Source organism: Bufo gargarizans, chromosome 8, assembly GCF_014858855.1.
Source record: "Bufo gargarizans isolate SCDJY-AF-19 chromosome 8, ASM1485885v1, whole genome shotgun sequence".
Lineage (NCBI taxonomy): Eukaryota > Metazoa > Chordata > Amphibia > Anura > Bufonidae > Bufo > Bufo gargarizans.
Genome location: NC_058087.1, coordinates 158,476,697 through 158,502,721, shown reverse-complemented (window position 1 = coordinate 158,502,721; position 26,025 = coordinate 158,476,697). Strand labels below are relative to the sequence as shown.

At 43.1% G+C, this 26,025-nt stretch overlaps 1 protein-coding gene across 1 annotated transcript in view; it reads left to right on the top strand.

Moving 5' to 3' along the window:
* ABAT (4-aminobutyrate aminotransferase) overlaps window positions 1–26,025 on the top strand; it is a 164,696-nt gene that overhangs the window by 109,424 nt on the left and 29,247 nt on the right. Inside the window, exons 6-9 of the mRNA XM_044302610.1 lie at window positions 8,105–8,154; window positions 22,527–22,607; window positions 23,654–23,746; window positions 23,918–23,980. Coding sequence (XP_044158545.1) covers window positions 8,105–8,154; window positions 22,527–22,607; window positions 23,654–23,746; window positions 23,918–23,980 — 287 coding nt within the window. The remainder of the gene's footprint in view (window positions 1–8,104; window positions 8,155–22,526; window positions 22,608–23,653; window positions 23,747–23,917; window positions 23,981–26,025) is intronic.

Genomic DNA, 26,025 nt, shown 5'->3' with positions numbered 1-26,025 from the left:
TTATTAACCCCCCCCCCCAATATAGAAAACAATATATTGCGATATATATCGCATATCGCACATGCTTAAAATTATATCACAATATAGATTTTAGGCCATATCGCCCACCCCTAGCTCCCCGACTGAACAGAGTGTCAGTTCAGCATCGACATTGCGTTCCAGTCACACTCTGTAGGACTGCTGGAGAAAGTTGAGCACTCTACTCAGCCATCTTCAGCAGTCACATAGACTGTGAGTGGAGTCAGTGTGCCTACTGCTTCATTCACAAGTTGGACATGGGACCCCTGTTATTGTGACCCCCCACAAGTCAGACATTTATCACCTATCGAGAGGGTGGCTGAGAAGTTAGCTTTCTGAGGCAACATCTGAAACACATTATTGCTATCGATGGTGTAATTAGGTTTGACTTATGGAAGAAACCACATGTCAGCAAGCATCTCGGCTGTCTGCTGATGGTGGAAGCGCAAGGTACCGCACGGTTCTATAATCTTTGAGCCGATTAATATAAAGCAGTCTGGTTGCTATGAATGCATTGAGCACTACTAGATTTTTCTAGATTTTAGCTACTTAGCACCTAGTAAGTCTCACATGACTCAGCTCATTTGGGGCTTTATATGATTGATGGAGGTCCTACCACAGGAAGCCTGATCGCAATCCTGGAGGGGAAACATAGATTAAAGTATATTTTAGATACAGGAATACCAAAATGGGCACTCTTAACCACTTCCATACATCTGGTGATGGTGAACTCACTAAAAGAGGGGTCTGGATGTATTTCTGGAGTGTAATAATATTACAGGTTAGGGTCCATTCACACGTCCGTTTTTTCTTTCCTGATCTGTTCCGTTTTTTGCGGAACAGATCAGGACCAGATCTGGACCCATTCATTTTCAATGGGTCCTGGAAAAAATCGGACAGCACAATGTGTGCTGTCCGTTTCCGTTGTTCCGTTCCGCATGTCCGTTTAAATATAAAACATGTCCTATTCTTGTCCGCAAAATTCGGATCCTGGTACAATACAAAGTCAATGGATCCGCAAAAAACGGAAGACATTCGGATGTCATTCCGTATGTCATCCGTTTTATGCGGAATCCGTTCCTGGAAACACATAACAAATTTTTATTTTATTTTTTCAATTTTTTTTTCAAAGAAATCCAAACAACTTTATTTGATTATTGAACTTTATACATGTTTCCGTTTTTTTGCGGATCCGCAAAAAACGGATGACATACGGAAACATTTTCAGGAACAACGGATCCGCAAAAAACGGACCGAAATTCGGATTATAGAAAAATACTGACGTGTGAATGTAGCCTAAAGTTACTAGATTTCTGGAGAAGGGGCGTTGTAGTATAACATAGGTCTGTCATGAGAAAACCCGGTTCATATGTGAAGTGCAAATATGACTAGGTCTCTGATCATTTGGAATCCATTGGGTCTGATAAAATTATTCTCACCTCTGAATGAACTTAAGACTGTTTAGCAAAGTTTGTACTTGAATAGTTAAACTTTGTCCTTGTTATTTGTCTTAAAGGGGTTGTCCAAGTTATTTTTTTGTTCTTTGTTTCTAACTAATCAAATATAACCGCTTTACTGTGCACTTACTGCATCTGCAGTTGCTGCTCTCTCAGATTTCACTGTTGGTCACATGACCTGTGATGTCAGCTTCTCTCCCTGCTCTGATGATGTTTGGTGCACAAGCCTGAGAGCAGATATGTCTGTACACCAGATGTCACTGTTGGCCACGCCCCCTGCACTGCCGTCTGCTCTCTCCCTGCTCTGATGATGTTTGGTGCACAAGCCTGAGAGCAGATATGTGTCTGTACACTAGATGTCACTGTTGGCCACGCCCCCTGCACTGCCGTCTGCTCTCTCCCTGCTCTGATGATGTTTGGTGCACAAGCCTGAGAGCAGATATGTGTCTGTACACTAGATGTCACTGTTGGCCACGCCCCCTGCACTGCAGTCTGCTCTCTCCCTGCTCTGATGATGTTTGATGCACAAGCCTGAGAGCAGATGTGTCTGTACACCAGATGTCACTATGTTGGTCACACTGCCCTGCACTGCAGTCTGCCCTCTCCCTGGATTCTGTAGGAAAAACTTTAACCCCTTCAGCAGCAGAGAGGGCTGAAGACTTTATTGAGTAGCTGCAGGCAGTGAGGAGACAAATGCTGGGCACAGGAGCTGACAGACTAGAGGAGTTCTGCAGAGCATTGCACAAGCACAGGTAGGGAGAAGATCCTGTGTGTATCAGCAGTGTCATTATACAGCTGGGACTTGTAGTCCTACACATACAACGAGCTGCCGAGTCTCCTAGCAGTCAGACATGTCACTCGGGGCAGCTCTTGTATGCACTCCCTTAGCAGAGCAGGGGGAGGGCAGAGATTGTTGTTGCAGGTAAACAAAGGGCGGAAGAGAACCAGGGAAATTAGGAAATATAATTTTTTTTTGCCTAAAACCTGCTTAGCTTAGTTATATATTGCTGCCCATCAGATTTACAGTGCTATATATATTTTTTTCCATAACTCGGACAACCCCTTTAACTGTTTATTTGAGACCTTGTATATTTCTGTCGGATGAAATCAATAAAACTGGTGTGGAATTGTGTGTGGAAGGCTGTGTTAATTTTATCTGATAAACTGAGCAAAGAAGACCGGTCGGCAGTCTGTACCAGGCATTGTCTCCTTTATTAGTTGTGTGTACAATAGAGTTAGCATTGTCTGCAGAGTTTGTCCAGGGATTCTGATTTATTGCGGATCTGAGAATTGGCCACTACAAGACCTGAAATAGTAAGGCTACTTTCACACTGGCGTTTTGGCTTTCAGTTTGTGAGATCCGTTCAGGGCTTTCACAAGCGGTCCAAAGCGGATCAGTTTGCATTCTGAATGGAAAATGATCCGTTCAGAATGCATCAGTTTGCATCCGTTGCGTCTCCATTCCGCTTTGGAGGCGGACACGAAAACACTGCCTGCAGCATTTTGGTGTCCGTCTGACGAAACTGAGCCAAACGGAAAGTCAATGGAGGATGGATCCGTTTTCTATTGTGCCAGATAGTGTCATAGAAAACGGATCTGTCCCCATTGACTTACATTGTGTGCCAGGACGGATCCGTTTTCTATGACACAATCTGGCACAATAGAAAACAGATCCGTCCTCCATTGACTTTCAATGGTGTTCAAGATGAATCAGTCTTGGCTGTGTTAAAGATAATACAAACGGATCCGTTCTGAACGGATGCAGACGGTTGTACTATCTGAACGGATCAGTCAGATAATAGGAGGCGCCCCTGTGTTGAGTCTCTGATGTTTTTGGCTGAACCCGGCTCCTCAGCTGATGTGTGCTGCTGTCAGATGATGCTAACTCAATTGGTGGTGTCCATGGGGTGTCAAAGCAGCAACAGGGGCAGTGATAGGGGAGTGTCTATGTAATCAGCTGGGTGGGAGGAGCTATAACCTAGCTGGGTGTGGTTAAGAGCAGTGATAGGGGTGTGTCTATGTAATCAGCTGGGTGGGAGGAGTTATAACCTAGCTGGGTGTGGTTAGGAGCAGTGATAGGGGTGTGTTTATGTAATTAGCAGGGTGGGAGGAGCTATAACCTAGCTGGGTGTGGTTAGGAGCAGTGATAGGGGTGTGTCTATGTAATCAGCTGGGTGGGAGGAGTTATAACCTAGCTGGGTGTGGTAAGGAGCAGTGATGGGGGTGTGTATGTAATCAGCTGGTGGGAGGGGCTATAACCTAGCTGGGTGTGGTTAGGAGCAGTGATAGGGGTGTGTATATGTAATCAGCTGGGTGGGAGGAGCTATAACCTAGTTGGGTGTTAAGAGCAGTGATAGGACAGTGTCTATGTAACTAGTTGGGTGTTGTAAGGATCAGTGATAGGACAAGAAATCTACAGTACGTCCAGTTGCCTTGATTTATTCTTTACAGATATAGTGATAGGACAGTTTCTATGTAAGGAGCTGGGTGGGAGGCATTATAACCTTGCTGGGTGATAGGGGTAGTGATAGGGGTGTGTCTATGTAATTAGCTAGGTGGGAGGAGTTATAAACTAGCAGGGTGTTAGACACACCCCTATCATTGCCCCTAACCCAGCTAGTTTATAACCCCTCCCACCTAGCTAATTACATAGACACACCCCTATCACTGCCCCTATGTAAACTAGCTGGGTGTTAGGGGCAGTGATAGGGGTGTGTCTATGTAACTAGCTGGTGGGAGGGGCTATAAACTAGCTGGGTGTTAGGGGCCGTGATAGGGGAGTGTCTATGTAAATAGCTGGGTGATAGGGGTGTGTCTATGTAACTAGCTGGTGGGAGGAGCTATAACCTAGCTGGGTGTGGTTAGGACCAGTGATAGGGGAGTGTCTATGTAAATAGCTGGGTGTTAGGGGCAGTGATAGGGGTGTGTCTATGTAACTATCTGGGTGGGAGGAGCTATAAACTAACTGGACATTGTTAGGGGCGGTGCTGGAGCTGTGGTAGAGAAAGGAGAAGTGCATCATGGGTTTGGTTGGATACAGGAACAGGAGATGCTGTTTACATGATATAAACCAGAGAGATCTGTTTACATAGTGAAAATGGGGGGGGGGGGGGGGGGGGTGTTCCAAATATATTTAAAAAAATGTAGGGGGAAGATAAAGATGAAGTAAGCTAACTGCATGACCATATCTGTTAAAAACTATAGTAATCCTGTAAAACCACTTTAATCATATTGAAATGTATTAAGATTCTGAGTGCACACGTTGTATATTGTAACTGCAAAGTCACTGGACTCTGAATGGAAAAATTGCTATTCAAATCCTCTCCGATTTGGCATTTACAAATTAGTTAATTTGCATTGACACAAACGGCAAGCACTTCACAATGAAAGCGTAGCGCCGTATGAACGCAGCATGCCTTCCTGCTATCTTTTATGTATTCATTTCCAATGTACTTTAGAAGGTTGCATAGAGGGAGATTAATAATATATTGTTTCATTTATACCATAACGCTGGCAGCTACCTACGGCCAAAGCAAAGGCAGCAACATTAGTTTGTCATGATGAACTACTGCATCTTTTATATCGTTAAAGTTTAACTGTCATTTTTATTTATTTTTGTAATGTATAGGGGCAGTGATATTGAACATTTTTGTAATATAGCTCTAAAGTGGCCCATTGTGAGCCTTAGCAGCGCTCCTCTGTCTTCTGTGTACATAACGCGGTCAGTGTTGAGCGAGTCTCCACAGTTATGTACACAGAAGACAGAGGAGCGCTGCTAAGGCTCAGAATGGGCCACTTTAGAGGTATTTTTCTAATAGAAATGTACGATTTCAGTAATTACAGTATATTACAAAAATGGTCATTACCTCTGCCCCTACACATTACTAAAACAAAACAAAAAAGAATGACAGGTGCACTTTAAGGAATGTGTATAGTTGAAGTCATACGGTAGCCACATTTATTAAAACTCACATTCCCTCCCTTAGGTCAGTTGGGATCTCGACTATATTTGAAGAATGGGAAATGTCACAATAATACTAGATACCATGATTTATTTCTGCTTTTATGTCTGTCATCACATTCCCAGTAGCTCAGACGTGCATTGCCTTTAAATTGTCTAACTTGGGTCAAATGTTTTGACCAGCCTTCCTCAAGCTTCACTCAATAACTGATTGGAATTGACCCGTTCATCAGTCAGCTTGGCGGGCCTTGTTGCTCGTACACGCTATTACAGTTCTGCCCGTAAGGCTACTTTCACACTCGCGTTTTGTACAGATCCGTCATGGATCTGCACAGACGGATCCGTTCAGATAATACAACCGTCTGCATCTATTCAGAACGAATCGGTTTATATTATCCTTAACATAGCCACAACTTTTTCGTCCTATCATCCGTGATAGGATCTCAATAGTGGAGGGAAACGCTTCAGTTTTGTCCCCATTCATTGTCAATGGGGACAAAACTGAACGAAACGGAGTGCACCAGAATGCATGCCATTCCATTTGTTTGCATCAACATCGCGGACAGAAAAATGGTGCCAGCAGCGTTTTTCTGTCCGCGATGGGGTGCGGAGCAAGACTGATCGTCATGACACACAATGTAAGTCAATGGTGCCAGATCCGTTTTCTCAGACACAAAAGAAAACAGATCCATTCCCCATCGACTTACAATGGTTTTAGTGACTGATCCGTCATGGGATTTTTAGAGATGATACAACGGGATCCGTTCATAACGGATGCAGACGGTTGTATTATCGTGACAGAAGCGTTTTTCCTGATCCATGACGGATTCAGCAAAAAGGCAGATGTGAAAGTAAGTCTTACTTGGTAACATGCACACTTTCCATGCCAGCTAAATCTTTGTAAGACTGTATTAACACAAGCGGTATGGCCTCTGTATATAACAGACACTTCATGTCATGGAGACAAACGGTCACTGATAGACCCCATTGACTTAGAACCCCAACAATCTCCATGTTTCCTCCATTTTGTCTGGAAAAATAGCCATGAATACTGCTACCCAGACTAATGGAAGCCTGCGATGCAGGTGTGAACAGATCCTAAAACAAATCTGATTAACACAAACTGCATGGACTTGCCTTTTCCCTTCTTTGTTGTCAGCACAAGAAAGGAGAAATGAGGCCTGGCAGAATGCTTCTCTGCCTCCTACTGCTGTATTAGGCCTCATGCACACGACCGTTGTGTGCATCCGCGTCCGTTCCGTAATTTTTGACAGTTTAGCGAAGGTCCCAATCATTACTATGGAGCTGTGAAAAAAAACTGATAGTCCTCCGTTTTTTCTCTGTGCGTCCATGATCCGTGATTCCAGTCCGTCAAAAAAATATAACCTGTCCTCTTCTTGTTAGTGGAAAATGGAGGCTGGACCCATTCAAGTCAATGGGTCCGTAAAAAAAAAAATGGATGCACAACTGGTATGTCATCCGTGTCCGCATCCGTGTCTGCTTTTTCCTACAAGACCATGGTGCAATAAAATTACACTTTTCATTAACCTTCCTTTTTTTCCCCCTGTCAGACAAAAAAAAAGGAAGGCACAAGGAAACACAACTGAAGCAAAATTGGGCATGGACCACTGAGGCCAAAACACTGTCGTGTGCATGAGGCCTTAGTCAGATTTGTGCTCGCTGTTAGAGATGAGCGAATTTCATATTTTGAAATTCGTTCACGCTTCGTTTGGTGGTAAAAGGTGAATTGCGTTATGGATTCTGTTACCACGGACCATAACGCTATTCTATGACAGAATGCATAACGGAATGCCTTTAGAGGCATTCCGTCATAATAGAAGTCTATGGGCTGCAAAACGGACCCGTCCCGGCTTTGGCAGGGGTAGGTTCCGATGCAGGGTTCATCTACCATCAGGGTGAATTCCTGTAATTCGGGGTATCTAGGGTATATCAGGGAAAGATGCCTCTCCCTCTATATCTCTTTGACCGTCTTGTTAGTACCCTTGCCAAAGTCCATTTTGTTTTAAGTGTTCTTTTTGTGGGCCAATTTCTGTTTTTCCACATTGTTGATTTTTTATTTTGTTAGAGTGAATAAAAATTAACATTTTATTTTCCATGTCTTCTGTGACTGATGTAGTAGATTGTTAACCAGTTAGGTGTACTGTATATAGTAGTGCTCTCTGCAATTACCGTAGCTTTATATTCACATGCCAATCAGAAGCTACATAGACCTTGCATACATTTATCAAAGTAGACTGTGAAGACGGCTCGCGCCACAAAAATAAGATTCAAGGTGACATTGGAAGAGGCTTCCTCATTTACATAATATTATGGTTAGGATTTACAAATTCTTAGGGATGGTTTCCGAGTTCAGTTTTTTATGCAGTTTATAAAAAAAACTGACGTTTTGGGGAAAGCGTCCTCCGTTTTAACTCTGTGATTTTACTCTTTTTTTTTTTTTATGTGTTCATGATCATGTATTCTCCCCAGTAAATAAATAAAACCTGACGCTAGGTAATTCAGTCTAGTAGAGGTCAGTGGCCTCTTCTGCTGCTCAGCACAATGATGTATTTCTGTGACCATGCGTGCTTTCCAATTTCCGAATGTCATTCATTCCTCTGCTCAGATTTGTGCAAAAAAATATACTTAATTATATTGTACATTTCAGGTTATAACCACCCGGCCCTTATCAAAATTCTGCAACAACCACAAAACCTGGTAAGTATCATGTGACAGTATGTTCATTTTAACATTAAGGGAATTTGTCATCAGAAAATGACCTGTTGTTTAAATTAAGTTTTTAAGTTAAACATACAGTATTTTTAAAGCACTGGTGTTTTTTTGTTTTTATTTCTAATTTTGCTTGTCACTGTCTAGAAAAATCTAAAATGACACTGGTTACCATGTCTAATAATAATCCAACAATTTCTGTTCTGTAGATATCACTTGTTAGCAGTCTTCTCATTATCATCTTAGGCAAGATTACAATGAAAAATAATATCTATAGATGGATAAAACAGGATACACCATTCACTATGAATAATGGACACAGCTCACATCATCCCCCTCTCTGCACACTGACCTTTGCACAGTTTACAGAAAACACTCCCCTAGAAGCCAATGCCATTAAGCCACTATATGGATACCTCTGTATGGATACCTCTGCATGTACTTTCATAGTAGAAAGCTGTTCCATGCAGCTGAAAAACATGATTTAATATACCAGACCTATGGTGACCAAAAGGACAGTCTATTTAAACGCCTCCTTACTTTGGCCATACAGTGACAAGGAACAGTAGGGTCAGGATCTCTGCTCTAGTGATTGGAGTGTGTCCCAGCAGTTGGGAGTAGGTGAAAAATCTCTATTGTAATACAACCAGTTTAAAGGCTCTTCTCTTGTATGCACAAGGTTTATCACAGTGTCTGATGCTGGGTGATGAAGCCCGTGCACCTATAGACTGTCTAGTCCAAGCTTCCTCCACCTATTTTTTGGCTTAATTTACAAAAAAAAAATGCCATAATTTTGGTGCATTTTTTGGCATGCAGATTTAAAGCGTTCCTGAGTTACAAAGGCTGTGCTTCATTGTAGAATCATAACTATGCTTTCCTCAGCCATATTATTCCATTTTACTTGCACAGCTAGATGCATTTCTCTCAAGAAGTGTGTCAGTGGATGTGTCCCTTCTGAGGAATCTGCCAGTACTGTATGTAGTGACCTCACTTCTGTTACTTCCCACTATGTTTGTTTACTTCTAGAAGGCTCAGAAAGCTGATAAGCAGATCACACTTACAGCCACTCAGGAGCTTCTGTGCTCTTCAGAAACTGTGTAGAAGCAGTTCTTCTATCAGGCTTAGGATCTCAGTGTGATCTGTGTTTCTGTTCCTAGGGATGGATCTTGCCTAACAACAAGCAGTGATCTGCAAGTTAGGTGGAAGTGAGACCCCCTAGTGGCCATGACATTGCAGCTTTTTTCAGGTGGATGGCATTTTTTTTTTAAAAGAGTACTTTTCACCACAAAATGCAATGCAATCTGAGGGCACTGTGTTATAGAGCAGGAGAAGCTCAGCAGATTGATATCTGTACCGTATTTTTCGCCCTATAAGATGCACAGGCCCATAAGACGCAGGTTTTAGAGTAAGACAAATAAGAAATTGGTCTGAACACCAATCAGACCCCCAGTGTTAATCAGACCTCAGCTGACAGCCCCAATTAGACCCCCAATGTTAAGACCTCAGATCAGACCCCCATGCCTCATATCAGCCCCCAGCCATATGTGATTAGCCCCCGGCCATATGTGATTAGCCCCCGGTCATATGTAATCAGCCCCCGGTCATATGTAATCAGCCCCCGGTCATATATACAATTAGCCCCCGGTCATATATACAATTAGCCCCCGGTCATATATACAATCAGCCCCCAGTCATATATACAATTAGCCCCCGGTCATATATACAATCAGCCCCCGGTGATATATACAATCAGCCCCCGGTGATATATACAATCAGCCCCCGGTGATATATACAATCAGCCCCCGGTGATATATACAATCAGCCCTCGGTCATATATATAATCAGCCCCCGGTCATATATACAATCAGCCCCCGGTGATATATACAATCAGCCCCCGGTGATATATACAATCAGCCCCCGGTGATATATACAATCAGCCCCCGGTGATATATACAATCAGCCCCCGGTGATATATACAATCAGCCCCCGGTGATATATACAATCAGCCCCCGGTGATATATACAATCACCCCTCGGTCATTTATACAATCACCCCTCGGTCATTTATACAATCACCCCTCGGTCATTTATACAATCACCCCTCGGTCATTTATACAATCACCCCTCGGTCTTATATACAATCAGCCCCCGGTCATATAATCACCCCCCCCCCCCCCCCCAGCCATTATTCAGCAGCCCCCAGCCTCTGATCACAAAATAAATAAACCACTTACCTCTCCTACTCCTGGAAGCCGCTGCTTCTCTCCTCCAGCGCGATCCTCTTCCTCCTGCTGTCGGCTGTGCTGTGAACTGGCACGCACGGCGTGAGGACACAGAGCGCCCTCACACTGTGTGCAGCCACTGCACAGCTGACCGCCGAGGACCAGGAAGAAATTTGCATTACATCATTCTCTATTAAATTACATTGTGTGAAAGTACAGTGACTCTTTAAGCCATGTCACTTTCCTCTAAACTCGCAACCTTTTTCCAATAAATCACTCTGTCAGACACTTAAAGGGGTACTCCTATCTGAGACAATGGGGCAGATCACTAGGATATACCCCCATTGTCTGATAGGTGCGGGTCCCACCTCTGGGACTCTCACCTACACTGAGAACAGAGCGGGGAAGGTGGTGGCCGGAGGACCCACAAGTTTCCCTGGGTCCAGCCACCACCAAGTGCTCTCCCCATAGTACTGAATGGGAACGAACTGTGCTTGCGCGACACCGCTCCCATTGTATTTCTATGGGGGCAGTGCTCTGCTATTTTCGGTGGCCCCATAGAAATAAATGGAGGGCGGCTGCGCATGCACAGTGCGCCCTCCACAACCTCCGGAGCTCCATTCTCGGTGTAGGTGGGACCCTCACCTATCAGACGATGAGGGCATATCCTAGCCATCCGCCCCCATTGTCTGAGATACGAAAACCCCTTTAATAAATGTGCTGCAAAGTACAAACTCAGTTTTTTGGGCAAATTGATGCCAGAATTGTCACATTTTGCTTAGGAAATCTCTCCCATATGTTTCATTTGTTAAGCGTCAAGTAGCTCTTTACTTACATACTAGTTTGGATTCAAGTTGGCAAGCGCTGGCGTTTGGAATTTGGCTACTCTGTAACTTCCTGCACATATTAGGCTACTTTCACATCCGTTACAATAATAGAACTGCATGCATCTGTCATGAACGGATCCGGTTGTATTATGTTTTCTGTAGCCATGACGGATCTGTCATGAACACCACTGACAGTCAATGGGGGATGGATCCGTTTTCTATTGTGTTAGGACATTGTGTGCCAGGACGGATCTGTCTTGTTCCGCACCACATCACGGACAGAAAAACACTGCTTGCAGCTTAACCAAACGGAAGGGAATACATTCTGATGCACTCCGTTTCGTTCAGTTTTGCCCCCATTGACAATGAATGGGGACAAAACTGAAGAGCTTTATTCCGCTATTGAGCTCCGCAAGAAAATAGAGCATGTCCTATTCTTGTCCGCAGCTGCTTTAGCTTTAGTGACACCTGCAGCTGACAGTCCAAATTTTTTTTTTTTGTTATTATAGCTGTTCTGGCTGGTCACAGTGACAAAAGGTGAGAGCATGCCCTACAGTGATCTCCATGTTTTGTGGAGCACCTGGCGCAGTTTTTTTCCCAAAGCAGTAGTGTGGATCTACACTTTCTTCACGCAGTCCAGTAGCCAGTGAGTGCTTTATGGAAGCTGAAATGATTAGATTTAATTGACAAAGTAATGTCATAGATTATTACAGATATCAGGAAGTGATTGACTACAGCCCTTCCCATAGAGACACTGATGCATACGGAGCCTTACCTGAGTGTATTATGTAAAGGGCGGCTATTCTGTCTTCAGCATTACACTACAGCTGTCATTGCACACCTTCTACTGCTAATGAAATGACTCTGCTGACAACGTCCCAGTCTATATATAGAAAAGCGTCAAACGTCTGATTTTAGGTTTTCTTGCCTGACTATATTAAAGTTCTCACGTTTCAAGGAGAACCTATGCCATGTAAAATGTTCTTTCAAAACCTACCTTAGGCTACCTCTTCTCTACGCCTCTCGGGGAGGCGGCATGGCCAGCGGGCCCAGCACATCTGTCTTCATTTACACCAGTTCTCTGAGCTGCCATAGATTTCACATTAGGCCTCCTGTACACAAAGGTGTCTGTATTTGTGGATCGGCAAAATAAAGACACTTTCTGTGCGCATTTTTCTCACTCCCATTCGTAGTAATTACTATTCTTGTCCGCAATATGGACAAAAATTGTACATGTCCTATAATTGGCAAAACAGACACACGGATGTGGACAGCACACTTTTTTGTTTTTTTTGTTTTTGTGGACCCATAGAAATGAATGGGTCCGTGTGCTGTCTGCAAAAAATGCGGATCGGACATGGATACAAATACGGTCTTGTGCATGAGGCCTTAAGCACACGGACTGCCAGAGGATGTGCCTAATATATAGCGATATTTACTCCTTGACATAAATTAGGCACATACTTTATCAGCGCATGGGAAATCAAGACTGGCGTAGAAAATGGCGGCCTTGATGAATCTTCCCCAAAGTTAGTCAGCACATTCTCTATCGCCATGGCTGAAAATACAAAACCAAACCAAGCAAATATTGAATATATATAAATGAGACAGAGATACGTAACAAATATATCTTGATCAAAATAAGGCCATGATATCTTCTCTCAGGTACACTACACTTTTAAATAACTTTTCATAAATCAATATTACAGGTGACTATAAGAGACATTTTAATATAGCTCATCAGAGAAACGTGCCTTGTTCTAGAGTTTGCTGGCTAAAGTGAAGACAAATAAGTCACAAGGGCCTGATGAGATACACCCAAAATTATTAAAAGAGCTTAGTGGTGAGCTGGCAAAACCGTTAACAGATTTATTTAACCAATCATTAGTAACAGGAGTCGTCCCGGAAGATTGGAAATTGGCAAATGTCGTGCCCATTCACAAGAAAGGTAGTATGGAGGAATCAAGCAACTATAGACCAGTGAGTCTGACATCAATAGTAGGCAAATTAATGGAAACCCTACTAAAGGATAGGATTGTGGAACATCTAAAATCCCATGGATTGCAAGATGAAAAACAACATGGGTTTACTTCAGGGAGATCATGTCAAACAAATCTTATAGATTTTTTTGACTGGGTGACTAAAATAATAGACGGTGGAGGTGCAGTGGACATCGCATATCTGGATTTTAGTAAGGCTTTTGACACTGTCCCACATAGAAGACTTATCAATAAACTGCAGTCATTGAGCATGAACTCCCATATTGTTGAGTGGATTAGGCAGTGGCTGAGTGACAGACAAAAGAGGGTTGTAGTCAATGGAGAACATTCAAAACAAGGTCATGTTACCAGTGGGATTCCACAGGGATCTGTACTGGGACCAATTTTGTTTAATATCTTCATAAGTGATATTGCAAAAGGCCTCGATGGTAAGGTTTGTCTTTTTGCTGATGACACAAAGATTTGTAACAGGGTTGATGTTCCTGGAGGGAAACGCCAAATAGAAAAGGATTTAGGAAAACTAGAAGAATGGTCAGAACTCTGGCAACTGAAATTTAATGAGGATAAGTGCAAGATAATGCACCTGGGGCGTAAAAAACCCAAGGGCAGAATATAGAATATTTGACACAGTCCTGACCTCAGTATCTGAGGAAAGGGATTTAGGAGTAATTATTTCAGAAGACTTAAAGGTGGGAAGACAATGTAATAAAGCAGCACGAAATGCCAGCAGAATGCTTGGATGTATAGGGAGAGGTATAAGCAGTAGAAAGAGTGAAGTGCTTATGCCGCTGTACAGAACACTGGTGAGACCTCACTTGGAGTATTGTGCGCAGTACTGGAGGCCATATCTCCAGAAGGATATAGATACTCTAGAGAGAGTTCAGAGAAGAGCTACTAAACTAGTACATGGATTGCAGGATAAAACTTACCAGGAAATGTTAAAGGACCTTAATATGTATAGCTTGGAAGAAAGAAGAGACAGAGGGGATATGATAGAAACTTTTAAATACATAAAGGGAATCAACTCGGTAAAGGAGGAGAGCATATTTAAAAGAAGAAAAACTACCACAAGAGGACACAGTTTTAAATTAGAGGGGCAAAGGTTTAAAAGTAATATAAGGAAGTATTACTTTACTGAGAGAGTAGTGGACGCATGGAATAGCCTTCCTGCAGAAGTGGTAGCTGCAAATACAGTGAAGGAGTTTAAGCATGCATGGGATAGGCATAAGGCTATCCTTCATATAAGATAGAGCCAGGGACTATTCATAGGATTCAGATATATTGGGCAGACTAGATGGGCCAAATGGTTCTTATCTGCCGACACATTCTATGTTTCTATGTTCTCAACTCCGGTCCTCGGGACCCACCTACCGGTCAGGGTTTGGGAATATCCCACAGAATGAATACCTGTGGTAAGTCCTGATGCAGGGACACTAATTATATCACCTGCTCAATACTAAGGAAATCCTGAAAACATGACTGGTAGGTGGGTCCCGAGGACCGGAGATGAGTAACCCTGTTCTAGAGCAATGTTCCCCAACTGGCGGCTCTCCAGCTTTTGCAATACTAAATCCCCCATCATACTCTGACAGCAGGGGAGCCACAGGTCAGAGACCACTGTTTGAGAAGTTTCTGCTATTTTCTTCCCACCTCACCTCCGTTCCCTATGATATTTGTGAAAACCAAAACAGGCTGCTTTACCATGGAAGGATCATCCTACAGAAGTCTATGGAGAGGGGAGGAAGTCGAAAAAGAAGCAGAGATAAAGATTTGAATAAGAAGCTAATAATACATTTTTTATCTCGCCCCAAGTGCTTTATTCAAGTATACTGCTCAGTACTGTTCTATAATGTCCTATATGGGACTTCTAAGTGAGAAACATGGAGCAGAATCTCCTGTATGTATATGTATTCTCCCCCCCACCAGCTCAGATACTGCTGAAAATTAGAGATGCAGCATAGATACAAGTCGTATAATGGTCAGATATAGTGCTAGCACTCTTGTAAATAAACATACAGTACATTCCAAAAATCTTCAGACCCTTTCACTTTTTTCACATTTTGTGATGTTGCAGCCTTGTTCTATAAAGAAAAAAAGTCTAGTTTTTGCCCATCAATCTGCACTCAACCCTTCCTTAATAAAAAATAAATAAAAAAAATACATATTTTTAGAAATGTATACTTATGTTTGCATGGACATAAGTATTCAGACTCTGGGGGCACCCCATTTCTCTTAAAGGGTTTCTACCACCAGAAATACTGTTATGTAGCTGACTGACATTAGCGATGCGCCCATGTCACCACTACATAACAGTATGTTTCTAATGTTAGTCCCTGCAGCCATTTTTGTTAAAAAATGCACTTTTATTATATGCTAATGAGCCTCTAGGTGCTATATGGGCGTAAAATCAGCACCTAGAGGCTCAGTCCACTCACCCTGTATTCCGCCCAGGTCCAGTGTTGTGCCCGCCTAGCTCCTCTTGATTGATGCCACTGTTCCCTGCATCGTTGGCAAAATCCCGCGCCTGCGCCGTTCACTTCTGTCTTCGGCGCAGTGAGTGAATGATGCTATCCTGGTGCTGGCTTCCTCACTGCACCTGCGCCGACTACGTCACAGTGAGGAAGCCTACTGTCACTGACAGCGGGCAACCCGCTCTGCAGCTGCACGATAAGTGTGCAGCTGCCATCTCTAAATGGACTTTTAGAAACGTCCATTCAGAGATAGAGATCCACCTCCTGGACGTTTATAGTCAACGGGCAGACAGGAGGTGGTTAATCACCTTTGAGATGTTTCTACACCATGATTGAAGTCCATCTGTGGTAAATTCAGTTGATTGGACATGATTTGGAAAAACACACTGCTGTCTATATAAGGTGTCACAGCTGATGATGTCTATCAGAGCAAAAACCAAGCCATGGAGGAAAGAACTGCCTGTAATGCTCAGACACAAGGTTGTTTGAAGGCACAGATATGGAAAAGGGTACAAGACCATTTCTGCATTACTGAAAACTCCCAAGAGCACAGTGGAATCCACAATTATTAAATGCAAGACATTTGGATAACCAGGACTCTTCCTAAAGTTGACCTCTCCAGCAAACAAAGTGATCAGGGGGAAAGGGCCTTCATAATAGTGGTGACCAAAAACCAATGGTCACTTTGACCTAAGCGCCAAAGATCGTATTTGCAGATGGGAGAAACTCCAGAAGGTCAAACCTCAATGCAGCACTCCACCAATCTGGCTTTATGGCAGAGAACCAGAAAGAGTCCTCTTCTCAGTAGAAGACATATGGAAGCTTGAAAAAACAACTAGTATTCTCAGACTGTGAGAAACAAGATTCTCTGATCTGATGAAACCAATATAAAACTTTTTGACATCAGTCCTAAGCATCATGTCTGGATGAAACCAGGCATTGCTCATTTCTTGCCCAATAACTTTCCTACGGTAAAGCATGGTGGTGGCACCACCATGCTGGGGGAGTGTTTATCAGCAGCTGGGACAGGAAGATTGATCAGTAATGAGGGAAAGCTGAATGGAGCAACATACTGAGATATCCTGGACCTTAGACTGTGCCGAAGGTTTATCTTCTAACAGGACAATGACCTTAAGCACACAACCAAGACAGCATAGGAGTGGATTTGGGACAACTCTGTGTCCTTGAGTGGCCCAGTCAGAGTCTGGACTTGAACCCAATCACCATCCAGCCCAACAGAGCTTTAGAGGATCTGCAGAGAATGGCAAAGAATCCCCAAATCCAGCTGTGAAAACCTTGTGGCATCATACCCAAGAAGACTGGAGTCTCTAATCGCTGCCAAAGGTGCTTCAACTAAGTACTGAGTAAAGAGTCTGAATTAGTGATTAGCAAATCGGTCTGTCGTGCTATGAACAAATTTAATTATTTTATCATATTATCTGTACTGTGGCAGAGGGACTGTTGCTTGGTCACAATACAGATAATGTGATGAACAAATCAGGTTTGTCCATAGTGGAACAAACAGATTTGCTTATCACTGGTCTGATTACTTATGTCAGTGTAATATTTTAGTTTTTCCTTTTAAATAAATTAGCAAAGCTTTTGAACATTCTGTTTTCACATTGTCATTATGGGGGACTGATACTGTATGCAGAATGATGGGAAACGTGAACTTTTTTCATTTTTGCACAAGGCCACAACATAACAAAGGGAAGGCTGCGGCGCTACTGCGAGAGCCGCTGCCTTCTCAAACTGTTGATTGGGGGGTTCCAGGTGTCGGACCCCCACCGATCTGATACTGATGACCAATCCTGAGCATAAGTCATCAGTATTTAAATCTTGGAAAACCCCTTTAAGGACAAAGCCCCATTTCACAAATCTGACATGTCAATTTATGTGATCATTTTGGAACCCTTCTACATATCCAAGCAATTCTGACATTTTTGGTGACATATTGTACGTTGTTAGTGTCAAATGTAGGTTGCTAAGTTTTGTATTTTCGTAAAAAAAATCCAAAAAGTTGGAAAAATGTGTTAACATTTGAAAATGTATGGTTTTAAGACAATACCACACAAAAAAAAGTTTGTTTTTAAAATTTTCCATATGCCCAATTTATGTTGTCATCATTTTTAAAATGTACTTTTTTTTTTTTTTTTTGAGGAGGGGAGGTGTTAGAGGGCTTGTAAGTTTAGCAGCAATTTTATAAATTTTCCAGATCCAATTTTTTTAGGGACCAATTCAGTTCTAAATAGTTTTGGGAGGCCTAAATATTGGAACCTCTCATAAATCACCCAGTTTTAAAAACTGCACCCCTCAAAGTATTTTAAATGGCATTTGGAAAGTTTGTTAACCATTTAGGCATTTCACAGGAATTAACGCAAAATGGATGGGAAAATTTTAATTTTCTTTCTTTTTTGTTTGCAATTTTTCAATTTTAATCCATTTTTGGGAAATACAGCTGGTGTTCAAATGGAATGAATACTCCACATATATTACCCTGATTCTACAGTTTTTAGAAATATCTCATATGGGCCCTAGTTTGTTGTTTGAAATAGCAGTTGTACCTTGTGGATTTTGGGTCTTTATTGGGCACCATTACAGGTTTGCAGAGCTCTTGAGGTATTAAAACATATGAACTCCCCCCCCCCCCCCCCCAAAAAAAGAAAAGGCCCCTACACCTCTTAAGAAATTAATATAGCGGTGCAGTGAGCATTTTGTATTTTTTGCTCATTTTTTCATTTTTGCAAGGGTTCACAGAAGAAAAAGCATCCCAAAAATGGTTGCTTCATTTCCTGTTCATAACCTGCTGTGTGGGCACACAGCAGGGCTCAGAAGGGAAGCAGCACCATTTGGCTCTAGAAACACAGATTTTACTGGAAGGGGTTTGGGCCATGTTGAAATTGCAGCACCAAATTGCTTATCATGCTGTATATTTATGATGTCGAGTGGAAAGGGATTAAAGTTTAACATGCATCTCCAGTTTAAAATGAAATTTAAAATAGATTCCCAGTAAAAATAATTGCATCAGTGTTTAATGTTAAAGGGGTTGTCCAGGGTTTTGATATTGATAGTCTAACCTCTAGGTCTGACACCTGGCACCGCCACAGACCAGCTGATGCTGTGCTCCCTGCAGTTACCAGCTCCATCCTCTTCACAGTGGTCGGAGCTTTGTATTTTCACTGCTGACTTTTGGCGCTGGAGCTGCATGATAACAGCCGGTCTGTGGAGCTGCAGGTTGTCAGACCTCTGCCAATCTAATAATAATTACCTATCCATAAATATCAAAATTCTGGACAAACCATTTAAGGCATGCACGTGGTTTCAGATGACTTTTCGTAAAAGGCTGACCTGTGTGCATACATGAGTGATAGCACTACATCTGACTGACTACATGTCCCTTCTATATACCAATTTTTCCCCTTTGCATGATGCTTCTTATTCTCAGCTTTCTCTGAGCAGGTGGTTGGAGATGCTCCCCGTAGAAAAGCCCCACATAGGATATTAAAGAGAAGTACTGAGCAGAATAATGTAAATAAAGCACTTGGAATGAGATTGAAAACTATGACTTAAAATGCTTTAAGCCTCATTCACACGTCCGTGTCCGTGCTCAAATCCTTAAGCAGGTGGTCAGTGATGCATTTGTGAAGCTGTCCGTGAAGGATACGTGTTGGGTCCGTGTGTCCATTTTTTGCTGTCTGTGTTGCATCCGTGTTTCACTGACACTGCACAGCTGAAAAATAATTTTCAAAGCATCTCTTTATAATGATCTGTGAAACATGGATGCAACATGGATAGCATCCGTGTTGCATCTGTTGTTTTTTACGGACCCATAGACTAATGGGCGTGATGGATCCGTGAACACGGACAAAATAGAGCATGCCTTCGTGCTAAAAACACGAATCCATGGACCATGCAAAAAACACTGATGTGTGAATACACACATTAAAATGAATGGGGATGTTTGCTGTCCGTGGAGAACACGTACAGTACATGTCCGTGAAACACTGACTTATGAATGAGGCTTTATTCACACATCAGTGATTGTGAGCCAAAACCAGGATTGAAAGGGAAATATCTGCACCTGCTTTGTGTTTAGAGCCGCACCAGGTCTTGGCTCATAATCACTGATGGAAATCACTGACCAAACACTGACTGTGTGAAAAGGCATTACTGTTATTGTGTAATCTTCTCTTTCAGTGAGCAGGTTACACTCTTTGGCTACATGCACACGACCGTATGTGTTCTGCGGTCCGCAAATTGCGGATGCGCAAAAAAAAAAAAAGGATGACATCCGTATGCCACCCGTTTTTTTTTTTGTTTTTTTTTGCGGCTCCATTGTAACAATGCCTAAAATGGACAAGAAGAATAGGACATGTTCTATTTTTTTTGAGGGGCTACGGAACGGACATACAGATGTGGATAGCACACGGTGTGAAATGAATGGGTCCGCATCCTATCCGCAAAAAAACACTAAAACGTAACGGACACAGAAACAAAATATGTTCGTATGCATGAGGCCTTTGTCTTAGAAGAGGGATTTCTAACAATTACCAGAAAATTAGTTTAGAAAATGGGGAGGAAGAAAACAGCTGATGACTCCAGAACAAGGCATTTTTCTCTGATAAGATGTATTACAAAGTTTCTTATATTGATTAAAGGGGTTCTGCAGTTTGTTTAAGCTGATGATCTATCCTCTGGATAGATCATCAGCATCTGACCAGCTGGCGGTAAACAGTGAGAAGGCCGCTGCTGGAGCGCCACTGCCTTCTCAAACAACTGATCGGCAGGGGTCCCGGGTGTCGGACCCCCGCCGGTCAGATGCTTATGATCTATCCAGAGGTTAGATCATCAGTTTAAACAAACTGCAGAACCACTTTAATACATTTCAATATGATTAAAGTGGTTTAATGGAATTACTTGGTTTTTTAACAGATATGGTCAAAGCAGGAAAAACTAAGTTTAATTCATATGCAAATGGACACTTTTATATTCATTTTGCAAGTGAATTGCATGTTCTCTAAGCTGTGCATATAGAATGTAAATTTCAGCACAGTTCATTGATATCGCCACATGTAACGTGGACTACATATGGTTCTGGAGATGAGGCCTGGCTAAATCATATGACAAATGCAGAGAGCTAACTTGAGTTGCAGAAAATAAATCCACCTCTAATTCAGCTCCCACTTGGGAAGTGGGTCACACAAGTCTCTGTAGTGGCCAAAGGGGTCTCCTTCCTTCCCGAGTGAGTGAGCTGTATAGGAAAGAAGGTGGAACGAAGGCTACTTTGTCTACGGCTGGGAGCTAGGAGAAGCTGCCTTCTTTCTGGCAGTAGGTACTCCCATCTAGTGGTACACTGTGGATTACCGCTAACAAGTGCATGATTTTATAGGATTCACCTGTACTTACACAAGCAGAAACCACTGAATTTGCCAGTAAACAAATTCCTTTGATTAAAAAGCAAAGTTGTAATAATCTATTGTATGTTAACTTTTTATTTTGGCTTGTATATATCAAGGTCCTCCACCCTCACAACTGAGTTTTATGCAGGTTTTATCAGGGACGGTATTGTCCCATTGATGCTGGTTTAAAGATTTTACTGTATTGAATTTTCCCCTTAGGCTACTTTCACACTTGCAGCAGTGTGATCCGGCAAGCAGTTCCTATGCGGCAATCTGCATGCAAACGGACAGCATCCGTCTTACAAATGCATTGCAAGAACGGATCCGTCTGTCCTAATGTCATCCGGAGCAACGGATCCGTTATATATTTTTTTCACATTTTTACCGGTCTGCGCATGCGCAGACCGGAAGGACGGATCCGGCATTGCAGTATTTTTAATGCCGGATCCAGTACTAATACATTTCAATGTAAATTAATGCCGGATCCGGCATTCCAGCAACTGATCCAGAATTTTGGACAGAGATAATACCGTAGCATGCTGCAGTATTTCCTCCGTCCAAAGTGCCGTTCAGTGACTGAACTGAAGACATCCTGATGCATCCTGAACGGATTGCTCTTCATTCAGAATGCATGGGGATAAAACTGATCAGTTCTTTTCCGGTATTGAGCCCCTAGGACGGAACTCTATGCAGGAAAAGAAAAACACTAGTATGAAAGTACCCTTAAAGGGAGTCTGTCACCACATTTGAGCATATTAGACTGATCAAATAGCGTTATATGTGCCACCGAGAACTTAAAAACGGTACCTTTGTTGTATCTAATGGAGTTTTCTTTCAGCCAAAAATTAACTAAGATTCTGTAAATGCGCCCTCTCAAGTGCCCAGGGCGGCGTCTCAATCGTCCGAGCCCCAGGCAGCACCTCCTCAACGGCTCATAACCCCGCCCTCCGTGTGCCTCTGCCCGCCCGTTTACTCTCCTCCTCTCTCCTTTTCCACTGCGCCCGCTACGAATTTGACCGCGCAGCCGCAGTGGAAAAGGAGAGGAGGAGAGTAAACGGGCGGGCAGAGGCACACGGAGGACGGGGTTATGAGCCGTTGAGGAGGTGCTGCCTGGGGCTCTGACGATTGAGACGCCGCCCTGGGCACTTAAGAGGGCGCATTTACAGAATCTTAGTTCATTTTTGGCTGAAAGAAAACTCCATTAGATACAACAAAGGTACCGTTTTTAAGTTCCCGGTGGCACATATAACGCTATTTGATCAGTCTAATATGCTCAAATGTGGTGACAGACTCCCTTTAATCCCTTTATTTTTTTTATAATGTTATTATTGGTTATATGTGAAACTGCAAACTTTAAAAAAAATATTTTCGATACTGCTAATGATTATCACACTCTTTATTGATACTCTCTGCTAAGCTCACAAGTGTGTACTTTCTCCTAGAGCACATTTATCAACCGACCAGCCCTGGGTATCCTGCCTCCTGAGAATTTCACAGAGAGACTGGAGGACTCCTTGTTATCTGTAAGTGGCTGCCAGCATTTCTTATCTGTGAAGTCCTGTGGAGCATGTCATGGGATAATGGAGAGGACAATATTATTGAGAAGTTGGTGGAAACCAGGCCTTACGGGGGTGCGGGGGGAATTTATCTTCATAGGGGTATCTGAAGTTAGTTTGTAAGAGTGGAGTTGCTTTGCCACCTTGCGACAAATTTAAGAACTCGTGAATGTTGCACTTATTTCAGTGAAAGTATGCCTGGGAGTTACCTGCCGTGGAGTTGCGATTGGCTGCAACAGGGTGACTTAGAAGCAACTTCTCTCTTCTGATAGTGGTGTGGGAAGTTCAGGTCACCAAAAGTTGCAAAATTGTGCGCAAAATGTTGTGTGCTACATCATTTGCAACATTTTTACACCACAAAACTGGCATAGATGATTTGATAAATGTTGCAGTAAGCCTGCAGTAAACCAGTGTGCTTCTTTATTGGAGCTCAAGTGGAAAACAACACAGGCAAAGCACTGAGCTGGCTTCTCCTGTCTCCTTCCTGATTTTGGCTTCCCCTTTCTCTCTTTCAGAAGGTAGGCTCCCTGGCCAGAGGGCTGGTGGCTTAGGGTCTGTGGCTCAGTCGTCTGGCTTGCCCTGTGGTCTAAGGGTTGGTGATCCAGAGTCTGTGGCAGAGTATCCCCATTTCAGCATTTTCTTCTGGTCACTCCAGTCTGGCAGAGTCTCTTCTACTAAAAACTGGCCCCTGTCTACAGACAACCAGGGGCTCTAACTGCTCTCCTCATATACATTTTCTAACTGAATTAGAACAGTATATTGGGAGGGTGGAGCATAGAAGCACTGTCTAAACAAAAACAATGATGCAATTGCAGTATAAAGTTTCAGTACAAGTCTATGGGAAAGACTAAGCAGTTTTTCCAGACATAAACAATTCATTAGATATAGACAACTGAGCTAAACCAGACAGTCAAAAGGTCACTTTGTCAATTTTGTTTCCCTCCAAAACATTGCATAGTCCCTTATAGTAACTTTGTAAGATTTTTAACAAATTTCTAACTTAATTTTTTTAGATTGGTCCAAAAGGATTGACACAAGTAATTACAATGTCTTGTGGCTCCTGCGCCAATGAAAACGCATTTAAATCAATATTCATGTGGTACAGGGTAAGTAACACAAATGTGTGTGTGTATAATATATGGACTTTCTAAACCGCACAACCATAATCCATGCAGAATAAGGTATAATGATGAGAATGAGTACTATGACTACCATATTACAGTAAGAATAGCGCATGTCACCATTTTACTAGATTCACAGTGTTGAATATCTTTCAGAACAAGGAAAGAGGAAACAGCGGTGTAACAAAGGAGGAGCTGGAGTCCTGCATGGTGAACCAGGTACTTAAAAATATATCTTGAAGGGAAACTCTAGAATAAGTGTACAATTAAATGTTAAAATAATCCAGTAGGGGGGCGTGGCTTACCGCCGACATGAACGCACACGTTTTAGAGTTGCTCCGGCTCCCGATTAGAATCCTTTATCATCCTGGCACATAATCAGCTGACATCATAGAGTGGACTGTGTACAAGAGATGGAGGAAGCCGAGGAGGCACGACTTGAGCCCAAGTAAAGCACAGGCGGCCGCAGAGCGGCTTAAAGATTATGCAAGGCAGGAGGCCCAACATGGCACTGCGGCCACGGCATCGCCACAAGCTCCGGCTACTCGCGGCCATACAACACAACTTACTGGGGCTGAGAGCTCAGAAGATCCTGAATTCACTTTAAAGGCTGCCCATGATCAACTAATGTCTGTTATTTCATCATGTCAAACCTCTCCTACCAGCAAGATAGATGAGGTGAGAGTAGACCTGGGCTTGCTGAGGCACGATGACAATTGAGGGAACGTGTACGCCATACTGAGGACAGAGTCTCTGCCCTGGAAGACCTCACACGGACCCTGACAGTAAGGGTACAAGATATGGAGAGCTCTGTTAATCTATGGAAACCGAAGTGTGATGACTTGGAGAACAGAGCCAGAAGTAATAACGTTAGAACTCTGGGCATGCCTTAGAGAGCAGAAGGCTTGGACCCAGCTCCATTTATTGAGCACTGGATTAAATCCACATTCCCTGATGCGGCTTTTTCGGCGGCTTATGCTGTGGAGAGAGCACACCGAGTACCTGCCCGGCCTCCACCACCGGGTGCTCCACCCAGACCTCTATTGGCACGAATGCTGAACTGGAGGGACAGAGATCTTATACTAGGCCAGGCAATGAACAAACAAGTTATCACATGAAAATGCGAATATATCGCTGTTTCCTGATTTCTCAGCAGAGCTTCAAAAGAAACGTGCTACCTTCACATCTGTAAAAAGGCGCTTAAGAGAAGTCACTTTGCAATACTCAATGGCACACCCTACGCGCCTGCGGGTGGTTGATGGCGGGAAATCATTCTTTTTTACAGACCCAAAAAATGCGTAAGAGTGGGTGTCCAGGAGACCGGGCCGCGCACCGCCTAAATGAAGATCTTCGGGACACTGAGGTTTCTTCTGTTTATGACATCTCCAAGGGGGATACATTTGAAACAGGACTAGTTGTCAGTGATGGCCAGTTCGCAGTGTTCGCCGACGAACACATGCGATCTACCATCTTCACTCTCAAGCCCGGCAAAGCAGAGGTAAGTCCTTACCTGTGCCTGCACCGCGAGCCGCTCTGAAACCCATGCGGTCACCGGGAGCAGGCAGTTTCGAGAACAGCCCAACTGCCTGCTCCCTTTGACCGCATGTGTTTCAGAGCGGCTCGCGGCACAGGCACAGATAAGGACTTACCTCTGCATCGCCGGGCTTGAGAGTGAAGATGGTAGATCGCATGTGTTCGTCGGCAAACTCTGCGAACTGGCCATCACTGCTAGTCGGCTAATCCTTAAGGTCCACGTTCAGGACTGCTGGTATTGTATCTTGTTTCTGAATATGTCCGTCTGGTATCATAACCCCTGGTTAACTTCAGTAGGTTATTAATGCCTATTATTATGTCTATTGTAATTGTCGATGGCCACATATAAAAGCAACGGGAGACCGTGCAGCTACCTGCATGAGTACTGCAATTTGTTACACTGTGCAGGTCCCAGACCACGAAGCAAGATGGCGTACCTTGTATTCAGCACATTCGGGTTACCTATATTATGTTATATGTTGTTTTCTTTTGAAAAGGTATGGTACTACACTTCTAGACTAAAGTGGTGGAAGACAGATGGTTTTATGGAGAGAGCTGGGGGGGGGGGGATCTATTTAGTCTTAACAAATAAGGGCAATTCTGAGGAAGATGCACAGCTACAAACATGGCCACCTCTTTTATTTGCAGTGGCCATAGAACATCTTTCCCTCAGAGAACACCAGGATTCTGTGTTTAGGGGAATAGCATTGGGAGGAAAAGAGGACAGAATA